The sequence below is a fragment of the Heteronotia binoei genome, chromosome 8, assembly GCF_032191835.1.
Source record: "Heteronotia binoei isolate CCM8104 ecotype False Entrance Well chromosome 8, APGP_CSIRO_Hbin_v1, whole genome shotgun sequence".
In the NCBI taxonomy this organism is placed as follows: domain Eukaryota; kingdom Metazoa; phylum Chordata; class Lepidosauria; order Squamata; family Gekkonidae; genus Heteronotia; species Heteronotia binoei.
This window is the reverse complement of record NC_083230.1, coordinates 86,133,549-86,160,177: the sequence shown is the minus strand read 5'-3', so window position 1 is coordinate 86,160,177 and position 26,629 is coordinate 86,133,549. Positions and strand designations below refer to the sequence as shown.

The window sequence follows — 26,629 nt, the reverse complement described above, 5'->3', positions numbered from 1 at the left end:
CAAGGTGCTAATAAAAGCACAAAACCAGCTGGGTGGCTGAAGGATGAAATCCCCTCTCTCCTTTCTGCAGGGTCCTGATTCAAATCACATCTATGCACTTGCACAATTTATCTTTTCCAGGCTGAAGGAAACATGTGATCTTCATCGTGCCAGTTTGTGCCCTGACCTCAAAGGAGTCAGTATATGGCAGGTTCAGACTGTGTCTCATCCCAGTGAAAATAATAGGAGCTGTGCAACAGACCTGGAAGAGTTTCATTTGTGGAAGAATTATTAGGCTAGGATACAGCCACCATGACCATTCTGATACTGAGACCTCAATGAAATACACAGTCTCACTTTTATTCCACTCCAGTGGGATAATGCATCTATTTAGGTATTCATATCTCACATTTAGATGTTTATGTCCCACTTTTCACCATTCATATACCTCCTAGCATCCCTTCTGGTGTATTACTCTGTGGATATTTTGCTAATGTACTTAGATTAATAGAATCACAGAGTAGGAAGGGGCCATACAGGACATCTAGTCCAACCCCCTGCTCAATGCAGGATCATTCCTAGAACATTCCTGACAAGTGTTTGCCCATCCGCTGCTTAAAGACTGCCACTGAGGGGGAACTCACCACCACCCTCAATAGCTGATTCCACTGTAAAAAATTTTTCCTAATATCCAGTGGTACCTTCCTGCCCTAAATTTAAACCTATCATTGTGAGTCCTCTCCTCTGCTGCCAACAGAAATAGCTCCCTGCCCTCCTTTAAGTGACAATCCTTCAGATACTTCAAGAGAGCAATCATGTTCCCCCTCCACCTTCTTTTCTCCAGACTGAACATCCCCAAGTCCTTCAACCTTTCCTCATAAGGCTTGGTCTCCAGGCCCCGGATAATTCTTGTTGCTCTCCTCTGTGCCCATTCAATTCTTTTTGAAGTAAGGCCTCCAGAACGGGACACAATACTCTGGGTGTGGCCTGACCAATGCAATGCACAGCAGGACTATGACCTCTTGCAATTGGATGTTATGCCTCTGTTGATGCCCCCAAGATCAAATTAGACTTTTTTGTTGCTGCATCACACTGGTTGTGTATATGTAACTTATGGTGCACCTGTGCCCCAAGATCTTGTTCACACACACTGCTATCCAGATGTTTTTTTAAATATGCATTTATTTATGCATTTATTTATACCCCACTCTTTTGCCCAACAGAAACCAAAGCAACTGACAGCAGCAGCTGACTCCTCCTCCTCTATATCCTCACAACGACCCCTCTGATAAGTGACAAGCCCAAGGTCACCTAGTGAACCTTCATGGTCAAGTGGGAATTTGAACCTGGGTCACCCAAATCTAGAAGCCATTACACCATGCTAGCTCTCTGAAAACAGAGCCTGGCAAAAGAGCTATTGTTTTAACTGGAATTCTGAGACACGGGACAGTGGACTTTTTCAGTCACTCACATAATTCTTTTCGTTACTACTGCCCATGACTGATGTGACTTTTGACAGGTAGGTGTCATGATCCTCAGCATAGCCTTTTTGATTGTCAAAAGGAAGCTGTTGCTTTCTTTTTTCACGAGCAGAAAAGCTGATTGAATCCATCCAGGTACGACATCAACACCTGCTGCTTCTTCATTACAGATACCTTTCCATTTTTTTTAAAACCCTGTCATTACTTGCACCAAAAGACTCTGGGAATTGTTGTTGAGGCTGTGAAGAAAGGTACAGCCTGAAATCTGCAGGGTGATTTTGCTTTTTCCTTTTCAAAGAAGATCTTTTGATATGAACCTCTGTTGCCTCTACTGTTTGCATTTCTCTCATGCCTTCATTGCTAATGCCCCTCCTGTTTTGTCCATCTTGCTCATTCTTTCTTCTTTAGATGTCAAATGCTCTGGAGTTCTTGCAGGCTATCATTTCTGCTTGTTTCCATCACTTATCTTTCACTTTCAGTTTAATCATTCATACTCTTAACTCTGCGCTGGTGCTAACCTTTGCTTATTGTGAATTTATTAGTTCTATAAAAAAAGAGGGGAACCTTTTTGCTGGAAGACATTCAGGGAACAAGGATAAGCATCTCTAATTTGAATAGGCAGTGGAGACTTACTACCCTGATGCTCTGACAGACAAGTCAGCTGCTAGAGATTCTCAGAGAATAAGAGGTAATCTTGTTCCATCTTTGGAAGCACCCCTCTTAGGGCTTTTATTTTTTGTAGCAGGAACTCCTTTACATATTAGGCTACACACCCCTGATGTAGCGAATCCCCCAAGAGCTTACAGGCAGGGGTGGAATTCTAGTAGGAACTCCTTTGCATATTAGGCCAAACACCCCTGATGTAGCCAATCCTCCAAGGGCTAACAAAAAAGAGCCTTGTAAGCTCTTGGAGGATTGGCTACATCAGGAGTGTGTAGCCTAATATGCAAAGGAGTTCCTGTTACAAAAAAAGTCCTGACCCCTCCATAGACACTCTGCAGACCACATGTGTCATGTGTTCAGCTAGGGCTTCTGTTCTTCTCGCCTATTGCTCTCTCTCAGATCTGCTTCAGCTGCTTATGGGAATTGCCAGCACCCAGTTCTGATTGCCATGCTAGCAGTGGATACTGAAGACAGGCAGAAGGAAACATGGCAGCCAAGAGCAGGCCTCCAAGTGCCATCACTGGCATTGGGGCAAGTCAGAGATATGACAAATTGAGCTGGCCTGTCATGGAGGGCAGCTATTTCTTGCTTGCCCAGTCCCATGTGCACACCTGGATCGTGGTGTGGAGGTTCTGCATATGCCTTGGCTGCAGTGCACCTAGTGATGGGTGGGGTGCTGAGTTCATGGGCTTTTCCTGCAGTAACAATGGGGGGAAATTGGTCTTTGCCTGCAGAATTGCTGTGCCAGAAAAGCAGGAGGCTGCTATCTGAATAAGGTTGTCAGTTCTCCCCTAGCCACTGGCAGGGGATGCGGGGGATAGAGTTGCCATATCTGGGTTGGGAAACTCCTCAAAATCTGGGGATGGAGCCTGGGGAGGACAGGGACCTCAGTGGGGTACAATGCCAAGGAGTCCATCCTCCAAAGCATCCATTTTCTCCATGGAAACTGATCTTTGTAGTCTGGAGGTGAGCTGTAATTCGGGGGGATCTCCAGGTTCCACTTGGAGGCTGGCATTCCAACCTTCCTTCAAACTACGGCTACTCAGAACTGGTGTTGTATCCACTCACTCAGAAAAGACAGGGGCTTCGTCAAAACCTCCCCCTCCCAAACACAGTCCTCCTGTCATAGATGAAGCGATCGCGAGGACTGTCTGCCTGACAGTGCAGTTGCCAGAGTTAGTGAGAGTGTATGAAGCAATTGTGGCACTTAGTTTGAAAAGTGCTGTCTAAATATTTAATATTACTATTTCTATAATCTTCATTTCTAAATGTTCCAATTCAAGATTGCTGCAAGTTGTATGGAAGCCAGTCTGTCTGATCGTAGGCATGTGAGGGTTAGTTTGTCATTTCTGCGACTGCTATTGCTAGTACTGCTGCTGCTACTAACAACAATCTAATGGCATCAGCATCTATGGCACTTTGCAGAATAAGAAGAAGAGAGCATGGGCCCTGGAAAGCCTTGTATGTAAAATCGGAACCAAAAGGAAAGGAGATGAAGGTGCAGGTATATAGGAAGACTCATTGTTCTGTTCAGGTACATTTACGGCACTTTCACAGACCCTGCACTTTCAATCCACTTTAGAGATGGTTTGCAAGGTGTTTTTGCCATTTCACACAGTAAAATTCAGTGGTAAAATGTATTGTAAGTGAACTGGAAGTATGCTGTTCAGCACGTGTGAAAGTGCCCATAGTTGGGTTAAGTGCTGGTGTAGTTTGAGGACCTGGAAGTGGTGCTGAATGCTGCATGGAAAAGGTAGGCTTTGAGGAGGGATTTAATTACTTATTAGTAAGGAAAGTAGGGCTATCAGGTCTGACTCAGGAAATATCTGGGGACTTCGTGGGTGGAGCCTGGAGCATGACTGAACTCCAAAGGGAGTTTTGGCCATTACAATGAAAGGGACCATGCTCCTTTTAAATGCCTTCCTGGGGCTCATAGAATTGGGGCTCATAGAATTGTACTCCTTGGTTCAATCTTTTTGAAACTTGGGTTTGTTTGTTTTTTAGGAGAGACACCAATTGTTATGCTAAAAATTTGGTGCCTCTGTCTCAAAAACCAGCCCCACCAGAGCCCTGGATACCCATAGATCAATTCTCCATTATACCCTGTGGAGACCAGTCTCCATAGGGTATAATGGAGTGCCAGTGGACATTCAACCCCACCCCTTTCTGAGAACCCTGAAGTGGAGGTTGAGCCTCCAAACCAGGAGATCTTCTGCCCCCAGCTGGGGATTGGCAATTTTAAAAGACAGTCTTATTTATTTACTTACTTATTTATGGCCCACCTGTCACCCCAATGGGTATTCAAAGTGGCTTACAACACAGTTCTTCCCTCTATCATTTTACCCTGTGAGATAGGGAAAGGCTGAGAACATGTGACTGACCCAAGGTCACCCAGCAAGCTTCCATGGCAGAGCTGGAATCTGTTGTCCTACTCTGACACTCTAACCACTGAACCACAAGCTCCTGTGGAAGACAGGTGTATCAGAGGCTATTAGCCATGGTGACTAAAGGGAACCTCCGTGTTTAGAGGCAATAGACCTCTGAATCCCAGTGCCAGGAGACAACATCAGGAGAGGACCTTGGCTTCTATGCCCTGTTGTTGGCCCTCCAGAGGAACTGGTTGGCAACTGTTTGAGACAGGATGCTGAACTAGATCGACCACTGGTCTGATCCAGCAGGGCTCTTCTTATGCTCTTATACTGACCGCAACACAGGAAGAAAAGGTTGCAAAGCAAGCTCTGCCTTTCATGTGTAAACAGCAACTGTTTGTTGTCTTCTTCTTCCCATCCATCCCTTGCAGCCAAATGGGAGCAGTTGCAGATGTTTGTGGCCTTGCTTTAACTTTGCCCTCACCCGTTCTGCTTTTGTTTTCTTCCAGTTGCATTTGTCTGTGGTTTCTGAGTGGCAGGCTTTAGCTTCTTTAGCCTCAGCGAGCTCCTAATGAGGCCTGGCTGTCTTCTGCAACCTCCATGCTGGCTCCTTGGGAGCTGATGATGCAGCCCTGGGCCTGGACAAGCCTCGTTGGAGTGGCAGCTGTCAGTGTGAAAGGAGAGGTAGACGATGCCACTTTGGGCTGGGATCATCCAGGCTGACATTCAATAAGGATGGTGAAGGAAGGGGAGCTGGATGTCTTTGAAAACTCCATGCTCACATCCACTCCTTTCTCCCAGAGTAATGGCTTTCTGCAGGAGCAGCCAACAGTTGTGTGTGTGCAGCTGGAAGCAACAGCAACCAAAATTTAAAAAGAGTGATGTTTTAATTTGCAGTCTTTGAGGGAATAGGGGGGAAATGTTGGGCACTGTGCATGAACTCTTTTACATAATTTGAATCAAAAACAGGTTAACCTTAATCACCCTAGGACAGCCCCAATGATGCCAAATGCTCTGTAAAACAGTGATTGGTAAACTGTATTTCAGAAAGCCCCCTGCCCCAGATCTTTCCCCTGGTGTATTTCAGCTGGCCCTCGGGAGGTTCTGGTACAAATTATAGAGGAAAGATCTAATCATCATCATCATAATCCCAGCATGTTTCTTTTCAGTTCCTCTTCAGAAGTGCAAATAACCACAATGGAAAGTTCAAAGAAAAGCTCGGTGTGCGCAGTTCTCTCCTTTGAGTGCAGATATCTTCAAAGCATTATGGCCGCAAAGGAGAAATGCTGCACTAGAGCTTAAAGTTGGAAGCCTTTTAGGCATCCTCTGTGTAATGGCAGTGCAGGAAGAAAACAGAGTGGCCTGCAGATAATAAGCCAACCAGAACAGGGAACTCTGAGACAGCACAGCTTAAGAATTACCACTTAGGGGCAACCTTAAACAGGTCTACACAGAAGTTACTCCTATTATATTCAACAGGGCTTACTTCCAGAAAAATGTTCTTAGGACTGCAGCTTTGCTGTTGGGGTTTTAAAAATGTCAAGCATGGGGAACCTTTCTGAGATCTGTTTCAAGCCATGCTGGTCACACATGAAACTGACCTTGCCTTGTGAACTTCAACATTGCCCCATGTGAAGTAGAGTGCATGCTGGAACATAGAAAGAGCACTCCCAGGAAAGTGCACCAATTCAATTCCTAGTTTCAGAGGGCAGCCAGACTGGTATGCACTAGAAGAGCTAGATTCATGTCCAGTCACACCTTAGACACCAACAAGATTTTTGGGGTATCAGCTTTCGAGTATCTCTATCAATTGATTCTCAAAGGTTTATACCCTGAAAATTGTGTTGGTCTCTAAGGTGCTACTGGACTCAAATCTAGCTGGTGATTTAATTGCTGCTCCACCCCCCCTCCCAATAATTTCCCATACTGCCTTGTTTTAGATTTTTGAAGAAGAAGATGATGACTGCAGATTTATACCCCACCCTTCTCTCTGAATCAGAGTCTCAGAGAGGCTTACAATCTCCTTTATCTTCTTCCCCCACAACAGACACCCTGTGAGGTGAGTGGGGCTGAGAGAGCTCTCCCAGAAGCTGCCCTTTCAAGGACAACCTCTGCAAGAGCTATGGCTAACCCAAGGCCATTTCAGCAGCTGCAAGTGGAGCAGTATAGAATCAAACTTGGTTCTCCCAGATAAGAGTCCACACACTTAACCACTGCACCAAACTTGGTGCTTTCAGCATCTCCTAATTTTCCAGTTATGTCTGTTCTGATGCTTGCAGAAACGTCCATTTTGTGGCTTGACTAGAAACAAAACTTGTCTCAACTCTTGTTCCTCATTCATTTAGAATCATAGAATCATACAGCTGGAAAGGACCTCCAGGGTTATCTAGTCCAACCCCCTGCACAATGCAGAAAATTTACAAATATTTCTCCCTACACACACCCATTGACACACGCTCCATGCCCAGAAGATGACAAAAGAAAAAAAGAAAAACACCTTCTGTGTAAGATGCACAGTCAAGAAAGAAACATTCTCATTCCCTTTATTCTCTGGATCAGTAATGTCATTGCTTTAAAAGACATCCCCACTAAGGAGAGATGCAATGCTCCCCACTGTCAAAGAAGTATCAAAAGCATTTTGTCCCAGTAGAACAGCTATCAATTGAGCCACCACCTCACCCTGACCCGGATGGCTCAGGCAACCTGAATCTCATCAGATCTTGGAAGCTAAGCAGGGCCGGCCCTAGCAAGTATTTGGATGGGAGACCTTCAGAGAATACCAGGGTCAAGAGGCAGAGGCAGGCTATCAAGCCACTTTTCTGAACGTCCTCCATGCCCCAGTAGGAGTCACCAGAGGTTGCCATGACTTCCAGGCATGGGCGCGCACACACACACATACAAAATGCAACCCCCCTTGCCCCCAATAGAGCCATCACAGCCATTACTATCTTTGCTTGGTTGCAACAAATCAAATCCAAACAAGTGAAGACCTTTATGTCTATATGTAGGAGTGAGAACAGGATCTGAACCTTAAGGGAAAATGGAAAAGGAAAGAGAAAAAAAATCTAGAAAGAGGAATGTGAAAGGAGAGAATGAGAATGAATGAATGAATGAATACAAGGAAGGAAGGAAGGAAGGAAGGAAGGAAGGAAGGAAGGAAGGAAGGAAGGAAGGAAGGAAGGAAGGAAGGAAGGAAGGAAGGAAGGAAGGGAGGGAGGGAGGGAGGGAGGGAGGGAGGGAGGGAGGGAGGGAGGGAGGGAGGGACAGCAAAACAGAAACAGATGGAAGATTTAGGATGGAAGACAGCCAAAGTCAAGCAACACTTCTGCCCTTTTTGCACATACACAGAAACAAACTGCCTATCTCATAATAAAGGATTATGACTTGGGAGACATCTGTGAGCAGCTAGTATGGAATTCCTCCACCAAAGATCATCCAGCTGTCAAGCCATAGGAGTTTTTCAGTGAGATAAGTAGGTAGCTTACAATTCCGTTGGTTTCTATGGAAAGGCAAGTAGAAGAGAAGAAGAGATTGGATTTACACCCACCCTTCACTACTCAAAGGAGTCTCAGAGCAGTTTACAATCTCCTTCCCCTTCCCCTCCCCACAACAGACACCCTGTGAGGTAAGTGAGAGCTCTGACAGAAACTGCTCTTGAGAGGAACAGCTCTGCAAGAACTAGTGACCGACTCAAGGTCATATCAGCAGGTGCATATGGAGGAGTGGGGAATCACTCGGTTCTCCTAGATAAGGGTCCACACACTTAACCACTATACCAAAATGGCATAGTATTGTGTTTAAAGGGAAATGTGCATCTCTAGGCAGACTATCCTTGACCTGGATAGCCCAGGCTAGCCTGACCTCATCAGATCTTGGAAGCTAAGCAGGGTTGGCCCTGGCTAGTATTTGGATGGGAGACCTCCAAAGAACACCAGGGGCATGATGTGGAAGCAGGCAATGGCAAACCACCTCTGAATATCTCATGCCTTGAAAACCTCACCGAGTCACCATAAATTGGCTGTGACTTGACAGTGCTTTCTACTACTGAGCAGACTATTCTGGGGTTTATAGTCTATCTAATGAGAATGACACCTGTTGTGTCAGTCACAGATTCACTCTTTTGTCCCTTCACACCCAGTATGTGGAGCTGTAGTTGCACTGGCCATTGAGATGCCCTAGAGAGGCTGCTAGAAGACTTCTCACAGTCTTCAGCAGCACCAGAAACAGCACTTTCAGCAAGATTAATAATCTGACAGTTCTCCCAGATGGGACTACCTTTTTCTGAGCCTCTTACTTGCCTCTTAATAGCCAGAAATCTGTCCAATAGAATGTTATGGCAACAACTGTAAAGAACCTCTTAGGTCACCCCTGAATTCGAACTGAACTGTAAAATGAAGAATGTGAGGGGTAGAAGGCAGAGAAGATCAATAAAATATATATATATTTTAAAATATGGTGAATTCCACCCTTAGGTTGCTCTCTCTTCCATTTTATCCTCACAACAATCCTGTGAGGTTGGTTTGGTAGAGAGTGTGCAACTGGCTCAAGGTCACCCAGCAAGCTTCCATGACAGCATGGGGATTTGAACCTCTGTTTCATAGATCCTAGTCCAAGGCTTTAACCATTACACCATGCTGGGATAGAATTCCTGGTGGTGAACCTTTCAAAACTCCATTTGCAGGATCTCAAGTAGTATGGTTAGGAAAGTAGTTTACCTCTGAGCCGCTGCCTGGTAGGGCAGACCATCCATGGAAGGCTGGGTTTAAAATTAGCCAGCTTCTTACATATGCCTCCAGATCTCCTCTACTTTAAACAGCCCCCATACCTAACATGAAATCAATTCTCCCACCCCCACAGCCAGTGGACTCACACATAAATTACATGTCTCTGTGTGTGTGCAAGAGAGAGATTTTATTTAACCACCTAATTTATACCCTCCCTTTCTCCTCCATGAGGACCCCAAGCCTCTTGCATCCTCCTCCTCACCTCCATTTTATCTTCACAACAACCCTGGGAGGTAGTTTAGGTGGAGAGGGTGCGGCTTGCTCAGGGTCACCCAGCCAGCTTCCACAGCAGAGTGGGGATTTTTGAAACCAAGTCACCATGATCCTAGTCCAGCATGCTATCTGCTATACCACACTGGCTTACAGGTATTAAAAACACACACCGGCTCATAGCAGCAACCCATAAATTCATCGCATATTCACAAACATTTGCATGCTTGCCACAGAAGCAAAATTGAGATGCTTGATCAGAAGCTGGCACATAGAACACAGGCCTGGCCCGCTCAGCTCAACCACAAATGTGATAGGAATGCAGAAGTGAACAAGTCATTAAAGTGTTGGGCTATGATGAGAAAGTTCTGGGTTCAAATCCCAGTTCATCCACAAAGATCTCTGGGTGGCTTTGAGCCAGTCATTCTCTGTACCTACTGAATCACTCCATAGGGGCAGAGGAACCTTGTACCCAGAGCCCATGAGGAGATTCTTGAGACCGTGAACCCAGTCACTGTTTCCTTGTGCAGGTCTTCTATTTGTCATCAGGACTGTCTGGCACCCTAAGAGAGGCTAACTTCTGGTGCCCCCTGCACTGATAACATCACCAACTCAAAAGGGGCCACCCAATTTGACACCCCCAGGAGGCCAGCGCCCTAGGCAATTGCCTAGTTTGCCTAATGGCAGAGTCGGCCCTGTTTGTCATACCAAACCCTCTGAAGGTGTGGTTCAACTCCCCCACCTCAGGGTTACACTGGATTACACTGGAGAAGAGCCATGCCATTTCCACTTGCTTCAGCTTTCTTCTTCTCCTGCCAGCCTCCTCCCATTCTGCCCTTCCTCCCTTGCTATATCCCCAGCTTCACACCTGGTCCTTCAGTCCAGCCCCACATTCTTCTCCTCTTTTCCCTGCCTTGCCGCACCACACCTGGGCTCAGAGAACCATTGCCAAATCTGCCCTGTTGCTGAGCCTACTGCAACTTTCTGCCCTTGTTCCCACCCTGCTCCAATCAGGTGAATCCTGCTGCCGGGTCCAAGGGCCTGCCTTGCCCTTCCAGGCGGTTTGTTCCTGGGTAGCCTGCCACACCTACATACCCAGTGGTGCTTTGGTGTTCATTCATGGCCTCTTGCGAGCTCATGCAACAGCTGTTATTTCACTCAGAGATGGAGAGGGATGTTGAGGCTGGCAATTCTAGTGCCTCTCACTAAAACAGGGACAATGAATAACCAGGGCAAGATCATGGAAAACTGGACTACCCTTGGCTAAACCTGGATAGCTGAAGCATGTGAACAGAAGAGGATTGGCGGAAATGAACAAAGTTAGGAATTAGAATTCCAGAACCTTGTTACTGCCCTTTCCCATCTATCTCTAAAATGTCCATGCTGAGATTCATGATAATATCTTCAGCAGTAAAGCAAAGCGAGTTCCTTCTAAAGCAAACCTGTGATGCAAGAGGATGGCTGGCCTTTCCATTTCCCTCCTCACAGCTTCTGATGGTTCACAGCGCAGCACAATGACTGCCCAAGGCAGACTTCAAGACACCTGGCCTTTGAGCTTCAGCCCTTTTTGCAGGACCTTGGACAGAGGACCCCTTCATTTCCTCAGCGTTGCTACAACTACCTTGCTGACAAAATCATCCAGTTTTGAAGAGGGGTCTTCCCTGCGCTGATATTTAATAATATTGAAATTTAGGCTAGAAGCCTCTGCAAATTTTGTTTAGTATTCCAGTGTGATATTGAAAAATGCAAGATGGCCCACATTAGTGGTAAAAATAAATTAGATAACCTAGTAAGTGACTCCCTGAATATCCAAACTCAAAGGATGCCTGTGGGCAAGACATTGTTTCTCTCTCCTGTAGACACTCCAGTTTGGAAATGGGCTTCTGTGAGACAGCTGCCACTCCTGCCATCAGCAATCATGGGACACAGGGCTCATCTCAACCCAGTAGCTCTGCTTGCCTCAGCCAAGTCTATTCAGTGGACTTCAGCCACCCAGTCTACAGTTTAGCAGAAGGAAAGGCAAAGAAGCCCATCAGCAGCTAGCCACCCGGCCTTAGAGAGAGAGAAAGATGGTGAGCAATGGCCAGCCACTGGGTGGCTTTCACTGATTTGCAGTTAACATTTCTTTGTCATCTACTTTGGGAGTCTCTCATGAAGAAAGGCTATGAACATTGTGAAGAAATAATGCTTTTTTAAAAATCCCTGGGCACTTGTTCCAAATCTATGCATGTGCATATGCTGGAAAATGAACTACTATGGAAAATGCTGGGTGACAACTTGGAAGGGTCTGTCCAGATAGCCACCCTCCCAGAGTCCATTGTTGTGTCTTCTGGTTGCAGACTTGCTCCTAATTTGCTCACAAGAACTGGACAATGGCTTCTCTGGCCCTTCCCATCCAGCTTCAGGATGGCTTTAGCTTTGTCAGGATTCCATGACAAATCCTCTACAGAAGCCTGAAGGAATTCTCAAACAACAGAAGAGCCTCACCTACAGGTTCTGAAACCCTGTATGGGAGAGGGCACAAAGACAAATGCTTCAGGCTATATTCCGAAGTCTCAGAGGAGCTGATACTTCTGTTCTTTGCCTTGGACCATCTGCTTTTTGCCAAATGCTTAAGAGAGATATGAAATATGTTATCAGTCTGATCAAAGAGGAGTTCCCTGAATTATCGTGTGCCAATAATGTGGATGTCTCATGGGAATACTTACATTTCAGACAGTTTTTCAAACTGAGTCTACCCAGGAGATAGAGGAGAAAGGTGTGCAGGCATGAAGTTGTCAGATACAACAGGATGGCAAGCAAATAGATATACTTGCTTTATGACTCACTGAACAAACAAAGCCTTTTTCTAGTCTTGATTTCCATGGCTGGAGCTACAGATGCCGCAGCAAGGAAGACTGAGGCAGGCAATATTAATGGGTTCAGAAATCCCAATGTTTAACTGCAGTCTTGAGAGAGGCTTGTAGTGGGTTTGCAGACAGTGCTGTGCATCCAGTCACTGATGCACAGACATGTCCCCACATTCCTCTCCATTGCTGCAGCCCCTTCTAGTCTCCCCAAAGATCATTCTCCAGGTTGCAGGATCCACAAAAAAGAGCAACAATGCAGGTAGGTGGGCTGGGGTGAGAAGAGCCAAGTGGATGAAAAATAACTCCTTTCTGCAGCGAAGTTGTATTTGTGGAGCAGAAAGGAGTTGTTTTGTCTGCTAGTCCTTACTCCACCTTCCCACATAAACTGCATGCAGCATGGCTGCATGGGTCTTGCAGCCCAAGGAATGGTCTTTCTGGGAGTTCAGGATGGGCTGCTGGTGCACAGTAGAATGCAAAAAAAAAAAAAAATCCCATGTCCCTTAAGAACATAAGAGAAGCCATGTTGGATCAGGCCAATGGCCCATCCATTCCAACACTTTGTCACACAGTGGCCAAAAAACCCAAGTGCCATCAGGAGGTCCACCCATGGGGCCAGGACACTAGAAGCCCTCCCACTGTGACCACCCAAGCACCAAGAATACAGAGCATCACTGCCCCAGACAGAGTTCCAACAATAAGTTGCGGCTAATAGCCACTGATGGACCTCTGCTCCCTATGTTTATCCAATCCCCTCTTGAAGCTGTCTATGCTTGTGGCCACCACCACCTCCTGTGGCAGTGAATTCTATGTGTTAATCACCTTTTGGGTGAAGAAGTACTTCCTTTTATCAGTTCTAACCTGACTGCTCAGCAATTTCATTGAATGTCCATGAGTTCTCATATTGTGGGAAAGGGAGAAAAGTACTTCTTTCTCTACATTCTCTATCCCATGCATAATCTTGTAAACCTCTATCATGTCACCCCTCGGTTGATGTTTCTCCAAGCTAAAGAGCCCCAAGTGTTTTAATCTTTCTTCATAGGGAAAGTGTTCCAACCCTTTAATCATTCTAGCTGCCCTTTTCTGGACTTTTTCCAAAGCTAATATTTTTTTTGAGGTCCCTTGTGCAGTGTCACACACCTACGTGCTCTGTGTTTTGGATCATAGCATTAGAACTCTCCAGAGGTGGATCATGAAGATGACTAATCCAACCCTAATCAGGAAGAGTTGGTAATCATATGGAGATGTTACAGAGACATTGGCATACTTGCATTGCCATCCTAAGCAGAGATATGCCCTTCCAAGTCTATTGAAATCCTTGAGGGTTAGGAGGGTGCCTCTCCGCTCAGAACAGCACTGTCATCTTGTCATCCAATTGAACACTTATGGGCTAGTGCAGGGGTTCTCAAACTACGGCCCGCGGGCCAGATGCGGCCCGCTGAGGATGTTTATGCGGCCCGCCGGGTTATGGCAAAATCAGACCGGAAGTGACATTTGACCTAAACTCGCGTTAGCAACACACACTTCCGGCACTGGGCTGAGGCGGCGGAGACAGAGTGTGAGGTGATACCGAGGTGAGGTGAGTTCCCAGGCCAGGGTGTGTGGTGTGGGGAAGGAAGAGAGATGCAGAAGACTGAGAACTGACGGCCCGCGGCCTTGTACAGTAACAGCAGTCCGGCCCTCCAACTGTCTGAGGGACAGTGAACTGGCCCCCTATTTAAAAAGTTTGAGGACCCCTGGGCTAGTGTGTGTGTGTGAGTGAAGTGCCATCAAGCTGTGAACAACTTGTGGTGACCTCATAAGGTTTTCAAGGCAAGCGATTAAGCAGAGGTGATTTGCTACTGTCTTCCTCTGCAAAGTATTCCTTGGTGGTCTCCCATTCAAGTACCTACCCTGCTTAATTTCTGAGATTTGATAAGATTGGGCTATAGTATACCATTCCACATCCCCAGAGGCTCACTAGATCCATGTGTATATATTTATGCACCTGTCTATTCAAATGTAAAGCAGGGAACTGGAAAATCTATTTTTTAAAATATAGTTTATGCTTGAATGTTGTCAAATATTCCTAGCTTCACTTTAATTCTAAAGATTTAATGCAGAAAGAAGCTGCAAGGAAGCAGAAAATAGCACAAAATTAAAGAATCTTGATTTCAGTTCACACAAGGAAGACATGCAATTGAAACAGGGTATTTTGCAAGCCAATGCCGCAGGAATTAGAGAGACCTTCAAAAGCACTGCTTTCTCAACTCCTCTCTAGCTAGGATGAAAAGATACAGCATTAGATTAAAGATTTTTTTAAAGATTAACTTTACTGGCCTCATGTTTTTATATCTTTCTTTACCTGCCCTAATTCTTTGTATGTATTTGGGGGAAAACTATGAAGGGAGAAATTTTGCTAATAATGAGATGGTAAGAGCACTTGTCTCTGAATGGGAACATTTATTATGGCAAAACTGTATCCTCTCTCACCAAATGCAGTCTTAGGAGGCAATGAACAATGCAAGGATGACATGGGCCAGGTTTATCCTGAAATAAGATGCACCTCCCTAAGCTTGCAACACATGGTGGGGGGAGGGAGGGGGATTCAGAAGGACTCTTTTCCTTTAACATTCTTTTTGTCTATTTTCCCTTGTTTATTGGCCCATAGGTAAGAAGCGCCTCAAAATATATGCACATAGAGGTCTCATTAAGGCCTCTGGAATGTGTATGAGACTGCAGGGGAAGAGGGAGACGGAGGACTGAATCATCAAAAGAGATGGTTCTCAATACACCTGGAAAAGAAGGAGTATTTCCCGTATCCCCATGAAACTGCTCCGGATGGTGGGTCTGCAGCTCTTGCTCTACTGCAGCTTCACGTCCCTGGTGCTACGTCTCCCTCCCACACTCCTGAAAGCGGCCATTTGTGGTGCATTTCAGGACAACGTTAACCTATCCATCTCCTCCAGAACAGCAACAGCATTGATCCTGGCTCTTAATTCTTGTAACACTCTTTAGCTTTCCCTCTCACAAATAAAGTAGGATTTGCTGAGCTGAGCCTCACCCATTGTCATTACTCTTCAAAATGCTTTTCATAACTCACCCTAAATTGTTTCCTCCTCCCAGCTTCCAAAACACTCATTTTGCTCATCGTGAAAAGAGTCTAGGTTTCACTCGAGAACTACAGAGACCATGTCATTGCTATGTCCATGTGGGGTTTTTCCTCCACATGCAAGGCAGGAAGCCCCGGATTAGAGACGAAGACCCACACAACATGGTACTCATTCCAAACACAACACATGGCATTATGGGGGCTTTCTTTTTAAGCTGAAGTGAAACCCCCCCCCCCTGTTTTTGATCCTGTTTGGAGGAGTGGCTGTGGGCAAAGCGTCCATCAGGATGTTCCACCTGTAGCCTAAGAGGATGGGGGGGGCGGGCAGGGGGGGGAGGAAGCTAAGCTCTGCTTTCAAAATGCCATAGGGTAGCCCATGGCCACATGCCATCTCCCCCTTTAGTTATTTTAAAGGGTTTCCCCTGTTTCCTTGCCAAGCCATACTGTAGTGTTACAATGTGGCTTTGCAAGGGAAGAGGAAGGGAAGGGGATTTCAGGGCCATCGGGCAGCATGCTTGCTGCTGTACCTGGGCTTTTGCAGAGGATTTGGAGGGCAGTAGCAGCATGTGGAAGCCATTTTCCTTCTCCTGCAACATTTGCTGCTTCCCTTGTGGCAGGATCTCATCTTCGCGCCATTGACTAGAAGTCAGGATTAGCCTTAGCCAATGGGCAACAGGGGCAACTGCCTTGGGCCCTATGCTGCGGGGGGGCGGGGGCTGACTGCCCATCCCCTGATGGTGGAGGGAAAAGAAGAAAAGGAGCAGGCTCTTGCTGCTGTCACTCCCTGTTCGGGGTTTGGGCCCTGCTGGAAGCTGGGTGTCACTGTGAGCATGTGTCACCATGAATGGGTGCATTCATGGTGAAACATGCTCACAGTGACATCCAGCTTCCAGCGATGGGTCCCACCAGCCTCACATTGGTGAGTGCTGCTCCTGAGCATGGAATGGGAGTAGTCAGGGCTTTTCTTGTAGCAGGAACTCCTTTGCATATTAGGCCACACCTCCCTGATGTAGCCAATCCTCCAAGAGCATACAGGGCTCTTAGTACAGGGCCTACTGTAAGCTCCAGGAGGATTGGGTGGGTGGCCTAACATCAGGGGTGGGTGGTCTAATATGCAAAGGAGTTCCTGCTATAAAAAAAAGCCTTGGGAGCAGTGATATTGCAGTTCCATCCTGAAGTTTTGTCAAGGGTCCCAGAATCATCAAGACAGTCCCTGCCAGTCAAGTCAAACATTCCTCCCTTGCAAAATGCAAAGGGGCTGTCGGGTAAAGGAGATGGGCAGGTTTACTGTTTGAGATTCTTCCTTAAATCAAAGGGAATGAAATTTAGGGAGAACAGGAGCTCTCCTGCAGAGCCACGGCCCTTACCCAACCCTTCCTGCAGGTGGACAATGTGAGCAACGTGTTGGACAATCACTTGCTGCTCTGTGTGAAGCAGGTGATCCATCCAGGCCTCTTGCTAAGAGACAACCACCCTGCCTTCATCCACAGCAATTAAGTGTGTTGTGCTCAGAGGAGATCTAAGGCAGGAACAGCATGGGATGCTATCAGTCAGGCTGGAAGTGCATGAGCAAAGCTGTGTGAATCTGGTGCAAATAGCAGGAGTTTGGAGTGGCAAAACTGGGGAGGTAAAAGCACTGCAGAGACTCCAGAACTGGAACAGCAACTATTGCTGCAAATCAAGATTGTGCTCCATTGGCAAACCTCAGCCAGAGATTTATTACTATTAAAAGGCATTCTGAAGCCGAGGACATGCAGAGACGGAGGTGTACTGGCAGAACGATGCAGGGGCCTTGGGTTGGACAACTCAGGTGACAGAGTGATGAATCATGGTTCAGTTATGTTGGCAGGAAAACATGGGGGTTTGGGACTCAATCGCAGGGGTCCTACACAGGTCAGGGAGTTGTCAGAATGGGGTAGAAGATGTGCTGCCCAAAGCCTGCTTGCCTTCCTCCCCCACATGCTGTCAACGTTTGGCTTTTGTGATTGTGGAAATTGCACTCCAGCTCATGTGCACACTGCCTGTTCTGCTACAGCAAGCCACAAAGAAGAGGCAAGCTTGTTAATTTCCTTTTTGGAAGGGTCTCTAGGCTGGGATACTTTTTGACAAGGGCCTCCATTCAATTACTTGCCTTCACACCAGGCAGTTCCACAGGGACGTCTAACCCCTTGCACATCACTCATGCTTACCCTCGGAGGATTGTTCTCTCCGCCCTCCGCCCCACATACGAGCCTCCAAGACCAATCCCTTTCTCTAACAGTAATGACATGACAAAACCAATAACCATGCAGCGAAAGAAAATCAAATGTATTCCTGTTTGCTTCACAAGGCATCAGAGAGCCGGTCTCTTTTCAGTTCTTGGATATCTGTAAAAGGAGGGTCAAATTAGTCTCTAGCTATGGAGATTAAACTGGAGCCCAGAAACAGTGTTCATCAAAATTAATAGAGAAAGGCCATCAAAGACAGAGTGGAGCAAGAACATGTAACATGGCTGATAGGCATTTGCAGCTTTCAGACATGCAAATGAGCAATTGCAAACCCCAAAGATCTCTTCTGAGCCCCCCCCCCCCAGCTTTGAAAATGATCACTGCAGCAATAGACAAAGATTGCAAATAGCCATGTGACATAGCGGTAAAAACTCCTAGTTTGCACTTGGTAAAATGAAATACAAGATGTATGTTATACTTAATGGGATTAGATTGTGCTGGGTGTAAATAAAACAGATTTCAAGATGTATGTTTCTGTATCCTGGACAAGATATAGCAAGATGCAGAGAAGTAAGCTGCATCCTGAAATACACTTACTGGGGACTAACACTGTAATCCTAGGTAGGTCTTCTCAAAATCTTACATTGTGCCTTATGAAATGTGCAAAAAAGACCTCCTGTGCTTTAGTTCAACTTCAGATGAAGAAAGAAGAACATTAAAACTGACTTTGAAGGGATAGCAATACTCAGCAATTTCTGGTGGTTGTGGGTATGAAAATGCAGCTGCCCACCCACCTTGAGAAATTTGTCTTTTGGCTTCCCTCACTCTTCACTGACATGAAACTCCCAAATTAATTTCTAATTTCACTTTTGCAAAAATGTTCATGGCCACTGTATTCATGATAGGGTATAGTTTCTACACAAAAATGATATCTCTATAGAAACTTCATTGTGTCTGCAGTGGTGCTTTCCCTTGAACGAACACGGAGTGAGGATCCATTTCTCCCTAAAGGGAGGGAGAAAGGCAAACAGCTCACAGATGGGTGAAACAGAGGAGAAAGCAGGAAGACAGAAGAAGGCATTTCTGGCTGCCTGTACTACGATCTACGTCAGACACTTTCCTGCCTAAGCCGCCCCAATCTCATTTTGAAAAAGAGAGAGACACAGAAAGAGTATTTACACAGCATGTCCAAAACACTTCATATGCATGATCTCAGTAACCATGATTCATGTAGTAATTTTAAAGATGTAATTCATCTTTTTGTCTCAGGAGCCCTAACTAAACTGCTGACAACCCAGTTGACTTCTCCCAGGCCCACTCTAGCTTGTAGCTTCAACCTCATGGACCAAATGCATTCAGACAGAGCAGTACACACCAACATGTGTACACAGTACATACAAAACCTAAAAAGGGAGATGTAACGTTACTGTGTGGAATGTCTCTGTCTCTTGCAACCTGAGAAAGTATTTCATTTTTCCTTATGGAGAGGGGGAAATGAAGAGAAAACTGTTTACAGTGTGTCAATTAAAATTTAATAGGACTACCAAGGACCAGATAAAGTAGCAGAAGGAGCTGAACTTGGCCTACAGGTAACCATCGGCCCTGTTTAACAAAAACTTCATTTAGATGATCTGCACAGTCAGGGTCTAAATGAATGCTGGCTTCTCCTTTGCAGCCCTGCAAGTCCCAATTCAGATCCAAAGGAATGATATTCAGGCCAGCCACTAATAAGGGGAACGGGAACTTGATCTTAACCGCTTAACTCAACCCCACCCCTGACTGCTTAGGCCTGAAAAAGAGCAGCTCTGTAGTGCTTGTGCCTTATCCCAAACTTTAAGTCAGGGGTCCTCAACCTACGGCCCGCGGGCCAGATGCGGCCCGCTGAGGACGTTTATGCGGCCCGCCGGGTTATGGCAAAATCAGACCGGACGTGACGTTCGACCTAAACTCGCGTTAGCAACGCATGCTTCCGGCACTGGGTTGAGGCGGCGGAGACAGAGTGTGAGGCGATACCGAGGTGAGGTGAGTTCCCAGGCCGGGGTGTGTGGTGTGGGGAAGGGAGAGAGATGCAGAAGACGGAGAACTGACGGCCCGCGGCCTTGTACAGTAACGGCAGTCCGGCCCTCCAACAGTCTGAGGGACAGTGAACTGGCCCCCTATTTAAAAAGGTTGAGGACCCCTGCTTTAAGTGGTTTAAAAAGCTGTGGAAGTCCAGATAGCATAGGTGAGCTTTGACAACCCAAAATGGAATTTTCTTGATTTGATATATCTGGCATGAAACATACATATGCAGGAGAAGAGGGGCTCTTTTTTGGTCATTTTGTAATATTGAGATTTTAGATTGCCTTTTGGGTTATTTAAATTTGTAAGCCACTTGATTGTGCTTTGCAGGAGAAAAACAAGTTACAAATATTTTTTAAAAAATAAATAAAAGGTATGTAGCTGTTCCTTTCTCTTAAAAAATTCCAACAGCGCAGGTGTGTATTATAATGATGGAGAGGGAAAGTGCACAATCTTCCAAGAAATAACTAAAACAAAGAAAATTTGAAAAAGTCAAAGGTACAGAAAATAATGGAACGACACTATAAAGATAGAAAATGCTACCAGGGAATGCCAGGGGCCTGGAAGCATTTACTGCCTTTAAAAAATAAAAAGCACTAAATATTTCCACATTGGAATTGCTCACCCTGTGAGACCAGGTTGTGTAGAAACAGCATAACAGGGCTTGACAGCATAATAAAGGTCTTTTCCTGTGGATCTGATGTGATACACTTTTTTTGTTTAATCCAAACGCATGCATGTTTATTTGAACTGAGTCCAATTGCATTGGAGGGGCTGTGACTCAGTAGCAAAACATTTGCTTTGCATGCTGAAGGTCCCAGGTTCGGTTCCAGGCATCTTCATCTAAAAGGATCAAGGTGTAAGTGATGTCAAAGGCCCTGGAGAGCTCTTGACAGTCAGAGTAGGCAGGGCTGACCTTGACAGACCAATGGTCTGCCTCAGGGCTTTTTTGTAGCAGGAACTCCTTTACATATTAGGCTACACCTCCCTGATGTAGCCAATCCTCCAAGAACTTACAGGGCTCTTAGTATTGGGCCAACTGTAAGCTCCAGGAGGATTGGTTACATCAGGGCTGTGCGGCCTAACATGTAAATGAGTTCCTGATCTGTCTTACTAAAAAGAAACTGCATGTGTGTTCAAAAGGGGCTTCCTTCCACAGCACTGCAGCCACCACAGAGGTCAGAATGGCTTGGACATTGTGGGAGAGAAATAGCATCACTCATTACTGCTCATGTTCACCTCTCTGTCTTTCATCCTGCTGGAAAGGTCACAGACTTGAGAAGCTGGAGGTCACCTCAGTCCAAGCATGCTCTTCTGAACTGACACCATTTTCTGTCACTGGACCTGCAAGTATACCAACAGTTGGCTTCAAGAACTTACCTATCCCTGTCCTAGAAATCCTTCTGGGGAAAGTTTGAAGCTACAAAAGCCACAGGGAACCAGTGACTCCCAAGCAACCATATGCCCAACAGAACTCGCATTAGCAATGGGCATGCTTTGGTGGACAAAAGATCATATTTTTCCTAGTGCCAAAATATTGGCTTTTTGAGTACTAGGCAGAGGTGCCTCAAGGTAATATTTTGGTTATAGATGGCCCTACAGCCAAAGTCTTGTGGTAAGACACTGCTCAGCAAGTGAGCAGAGTGAGACCAGGTTGTGTAGAAACAGCATAACAGGGCTTGACAGCATAATAAGGATCTTTTCCTGTGGATCTGATGTTCATGTAATGACTGGTTTTCACTTAATGAAAGCCAGCCAAATCTCCCACATGGGAGATATATTCAGTTTGCAATCAAAGGCACAGGGAGAAACTAACCTGGTGACATTTGTTTTGGGCAATCCTGAACAGTTACAGATTTGAAAGGTGGTCCAGGTGTAGAATTTAATGGGGCTAGCGAAGTAATCCAAGCCTTCCTGAAATCCCCCCTAATGAGTGAGCATTCCACCTTCTTTTAAAGAAAATGAAATAAAACTCGATCCTGTCTTTTTGCTCACCACTGGCAGCACTCATAGACAAGCCTTGAAGGGAAGGGGGAAATAGAGTCCCCACTCCCAATGGGCAACCCAGTCAGGAAGACTTTTCAGATTGTCTTTCTTCTTCGGAAAAGAAAGGCCCAAGGAATGTTTCTGGAGGCCAATTACATGACTACGAAAAACCCAGAAGCCGCATCCAGATGCCTTTCATTGGGAGCCGTAAACCAGCCTATCCACAGGGCTGGTCTGATTCCTTACTATTATACTGTGTGAGGGTGGGGGTGGAAAAAAGGAAACCTGTCCCCCTTCTATGGGGAAGGCAACTGAGCAATCCAGAGGCCATCTGGGTCTAGGCATCTTCTTTGGGCCTCCCTAGCTCACTGCCCCTTTGCCCTCCAAGCTCCAGTAGCTCCTGGACAGATGCCCTGACCCAGGTCAAGGGTGAAGTTCTTTCTGCCCCGCCCCAGGGCCACTGTTTCCCTGCACAGACCAACAGAGGTAGGTGAGGGGCAGCTGTCTCCTCCTTCCTGGTTGCCTCTGCCTTGAAGGTGGGGGGGGTGGAGTGAGGTTCAACTCCAAGCTCCAGATGAGCTGTACAGTCTGGAGAGGGAAGGGGGGGGGGGAGCTGCTGAGGGTGTTTGCCAGCCCCATTTCTCCCCCTTCCGCATCTACTGTTTTTTTTTGAAGGGGAGAGGAGGGGGCAGGGGGCCGGGACCGCCTCTGGGTCCGCCCCTCACGCCCCTTTCGCAGGGGCTACGCTGTTTCCAAGGCGCATTTCGTTCCTCCAGCGAAGGCGCGAGGGAAAGAGGCTGTCTTGGGATGGGGGGCAAGGAGGAGCTTTTAATTACGCGATCCTCGCCCTTTTCATCTGCGGGTGATCACAGCACAGATGAGCCGGGATGGCAGGGGGAGGAGAGGCGAAGCGGGACTCGGGCAAAAGGGGAGCCGAGAGCAGCCAGAAGTCCGCTTCTCCTCCCCTCCAAATGCCCCGGAGCCAGAAAGAGCGCGAGAGGTGCCCCTGAGTCCAGAAGCCCAGAGCGGCATACCCGGCCCCAGATCTCGCAGGCAGGCTCCAAGGCCCGGCTCCTCCACCCGCTCCCCTTCTGCCCCAGGCAGGCGCTGGATCCCAGAGGCAGGGACCAGGAAGGCGCCTTGCTCTTTCGCCTCCTCCACGCCCCCCCCCCCCGCAAGGCCGGCCAGCCTCCTTCCTTGAGCCTTGGGGAGAAGACAGGGAGCCTCATCAATGTTTCATCCGATCGATGCTCTTTCTCTATGCTTCGATTCTAATGAATAGCTGTCTGACAGGCTGTTCATACAGAGAGGAGATTTAAATCTCTCTCGCTCGCTCTCTCGTTCTCTCCTAGCGGGGGTGTGCGTGTGTGTGTTTAAAACACCCCCGATTAATTTACCCGTATTGATTTTTCTGGCTGGGAGATAGCACAGAGTATTTCAGCATGGAGGTCCTCTGCAGAATATGTTAAAAGGCAGCGGCTTGGAGAGAGAAAGGGCACCAAATGCAGTATGCGTCAAATAGACCATCGCTCAATGAAGTCACTTAGCTATTCAAAACATGTTCAACCATCACTCAACCGTTTGCACCAAGAACGGGGGTGGGTGGGTGGGTGGGGGGGATCTCACTCTTCTTCTCGGTCACAACCGTTTCGGAAGAGCTGCTTGCTTTCTGCCCCCGACTTTTGGGGGGCGGGGGGTGGGTGGAGAAACAGAGACCATCAGGACAGTGTAGCATTCTCTCCGCCTCCCCCCGCCCCGGTCCTTGACGGATCCACTTGGACTGCTTCGGTTTGGAGCCCAATCTCAGGCGGCGGCAGCAGCCCGAGCGATCGGAACCAGTTCGATTGAGGCGGGGACAACACGAGCATGTACATGCGTGTCTACATGAGCCGTGCGTGGCCGCCACCCCCCCCTCCAAGTTCAGATTCTATTCTTAAACATACAGTCTACGGTGATGCGATAGACGTCCATCAAGCACCCCAAATATGCATCAGCCTCCCCCCTCCCGCACTTTTCCACGCACGATCTGAAGAGCCCCCTCCCCCCCCCCAGCTCGCCACATCTATACCGAAAGCAATGCTGAATAGCACATTTCAAAGCAAGCCGCGGACATCCCTCCCTCCCTCCTCCCCTCGCCTATTCACAGCCTCTGATTTCAGAAACTGGCTGCAGTAGCGATTCTCTGCTGCCATCAGACATGTCAATCCGGGGCGGGAGCCGGGAAGGATCGCGCTGGTTCAGGATCCTTTTCGACTGGGGAGGGGAGGAGGGCAGGGCAGAGGGGGCGAGAAGACGGTTTTCTGCCACTTGTTCAAGGGGAGATTGGGTCAGAAGCCCCTTTGAAGCCAACGCAGACCAGACCACAGCCCATCCCAACCGATCCGTAGCTGCTTTGAAGACACTGCAAAAGAAAAGTCTGCTGGAGACGACCGCGAACATTGGAGTTGAACCAAAGAAGGCAGCCCCAGACAACCAACCGCCAGATCTGTTGTTGTTGACATTAGGAACATGGTTGATGTGAAGAAAAGCAGGCAAAGGAAGTTGTGGCGCTCCCCCCGCCCCCCAACCTTCACTCTCCCAGACTTATCGTCATCAACCCAATTCGCAAAAGGAGACCAATTATTTCCCCCTGTCATTAGAAGCCAACAGCGCACTCCAATAATATTGTAATTTCTTTTCTTGCTCGCTTTCTGAAAAGAACCAAAAAGAAGCCGGAAAGAGGCGGATCGAACACAGTTGCTTTTAAAGAAGGTCTTTTGGGATGTTTTCACAACACAGAGACTATTTCAATTATCAGGGCTTTCAGAGGGACCGAGAAGGAGAAGGGGGGTGGGTAATGGAACAGAATGGAGACGTGTACCTTGGATATTTTAAACTTTTTCTCAGAAACTAACCCAAGCACCCTGGTTCCATGGCGGTGGGGCTGAAGTGGGAAAATGGTGGAAAGGTGGGGGGGGGGGGAGAGGGGGAGGATGGAAGGGGAGGGGGGAGATCCGGAATCAAATACCTTCCAGGCAGCAGGTTCTCCATAATCCAGAATGGGTCATGACTTCCTCGTTCTTTTTGCTGGTTTCATTCTCGCCGGTACCTTTCATCTTGCAAACCCCTCTGGAGTAGAGCCAGTAATCGGTCCCCACAGCTATGGTCATGAGGCTGAAGGCAGCGAAAGCACCAACGGTGGTTAAAAGCATCTGAACACCTCTGTCAAAGAGCCCCATAATTCTTCATTATACAAATACCCAACCGCCTTCTGATTCTTGGGCTGTGTGTGTGTGTTTGTATGTTAATAATAAAATAAAATAATATTTCCTCTAATAATAAGAATAATATAATGGATATCTATTTGAGATCGATAGAGAGAAATCTATATATATATAAAAAGGGAGGTAAGAAAGCCCACAGAATCAGTGTAAATGAAGAAAAAAAATCACACGGGAAGAGGCTTGCCTTTTAAAAGAGAAACGTTCCGGCTTGTTAGTATAATATGTGTGTCTGTGTGTGTCTGTGTCTTAAAAAAATAAAATAAAGGAAAAAAAATAGATAACCCCCCCAAAAATGAGATGCCTTAATCCCTTTTTCTAAAATTCTGGTCTCCAGTTTCCATATGTAATGGCTAATTTGGAGATGGCTTCCACAGTGAACAGGGGAACAGCAGCAGCAGTAGCGGCAACAGAAGCAGCATCCTCAACACACTCTCTCATTATCTGGACCTAGACAGTTAGAGACTGTAAGAGCAGAGATGCAACCTTCAGTCTTCTTTCTTAGCTCTGCAGCCTGCGCCATGAAAAATCCCTTTTCTTCCCAGTTTATCTTCCTTGGGTTTTTTTTTTCCTGGTGGGGGTTTCGTTGCTTGCTTGCGCTTGTTTCAGTTCTTTCTTCTCTCTCTCCCTCTCACTCTCTCTTTCCGCTTCCTCTACCACCGAACCAGACTTGCAAGTATATCGTAAGCCCTTGATTTCAGCTGAACAGGTGCAGAGGTCTTGCCTTCCATGGCTTCCCCCCCACCACCACCACAGCGGCAGAGCAGCAGTTGTTATTGGCAGCGATGTTGTTGGTAGTGGTGGTAATATGGGCAGAGGAGGGGGGAGTTTCTCCCGGAGAACCAAGACGGATTTCCCTTCCTCCCCCCTCTCCGCAAAGCTTCTGAAAAGAAAGGAAACCAGGAGGCTTGCTGCAGGATAAGCTGCCCGTCGGTGTCTCGCGCCTCTCCTTGCCTTGCTAGTTCCGCTCCCACCTACTGCATTAACGTGGTGGTGCTGAAATGGACAGCTCCCCTGCACCGATCACTCCGCGGTGCTGAAGAACAGCTCTTTTACCTCTTTGCCCGGGGTGCTGCTGGGAAAACTGGGGAGGGATGGGTGGTTGTGGTGGGGAGAGATCTTCCTCTTCCTAGATCCTGTTCCCCAGCATCTGCAAGTAAGAGCAACCCTCCTCGGTTCTCCGGAGCAGGAAGGGCGGGTGCGATCAGCCTTCCTGCTTTGTCCTTTTCCCGTTTTTACCCCTCTTCTTCCAAATTCTGAAAGGATTACTCCCTTAGGCTTCAGAAGCTCAGAGAAAGGCGTAGCTGGATCTCTCTCTCTCTCTCTCTTTCCTCTCTCCCTCCCATCCAGCCTCCTTCTCATTCCAGCTATACGTGCCCAGAGCTCCAAATACAACCTCACATCACAATTAGACCAGCAGAAAACTTCAATCACCCGTTTCTTTCCCTAGGAGACAGTGAAAATGCAAGCGGAAGGGTAATTTGAAATATTCTCTCTATTTTTTTAAAAAATCTTACTTTGTTGTTCTTGGTTGTGAGCTAAAAACATTTGGATGTGTGTGTATATGTGTGCGTCCTATTGATGCTGTACAGCTGTGACTTTATTCCTCTTTTAGTTATTGGGGATGGATCTATGTTGCGTTGCTCTCTCGTTCTTTTGAAACTCTTTCTATTAGCTATGGGGTGGTGTACC

At 47.0% G+C, this 26,629-nt stretch overlaps 1 protein-coding gene across 2 annotated transcripts in view; it reads right to left on the bottom strand.

The window, feature by feature from the left end:
• Positions 1–26,306, bottom strand: part of CACNG2 (calcium voltage-gated channel auxiliary subunit gamma 2) — a 200,054-nt gene extending 173,748 nt beyond the window's left edge. The window contains exon 1 of one of the 2 annotated variants that reach the window (XM_060245519.1): positions 24,685–26,306. In XM_060245519.1, coding sequence (XP_060101502.1) covers positions 24,685–24,895 — 211 coding nt within the window. In that variant the 5' untranslated portion in view covers positions 24,896–26,306. The remainder of the gene's footprint in view (positions 1–24,684) is intronic. The other variant, XM_060245518.1, reaches the window with a different exon arrangement.
• Positions 26,307–26,629: the final 323 nt, after the last annotated feature.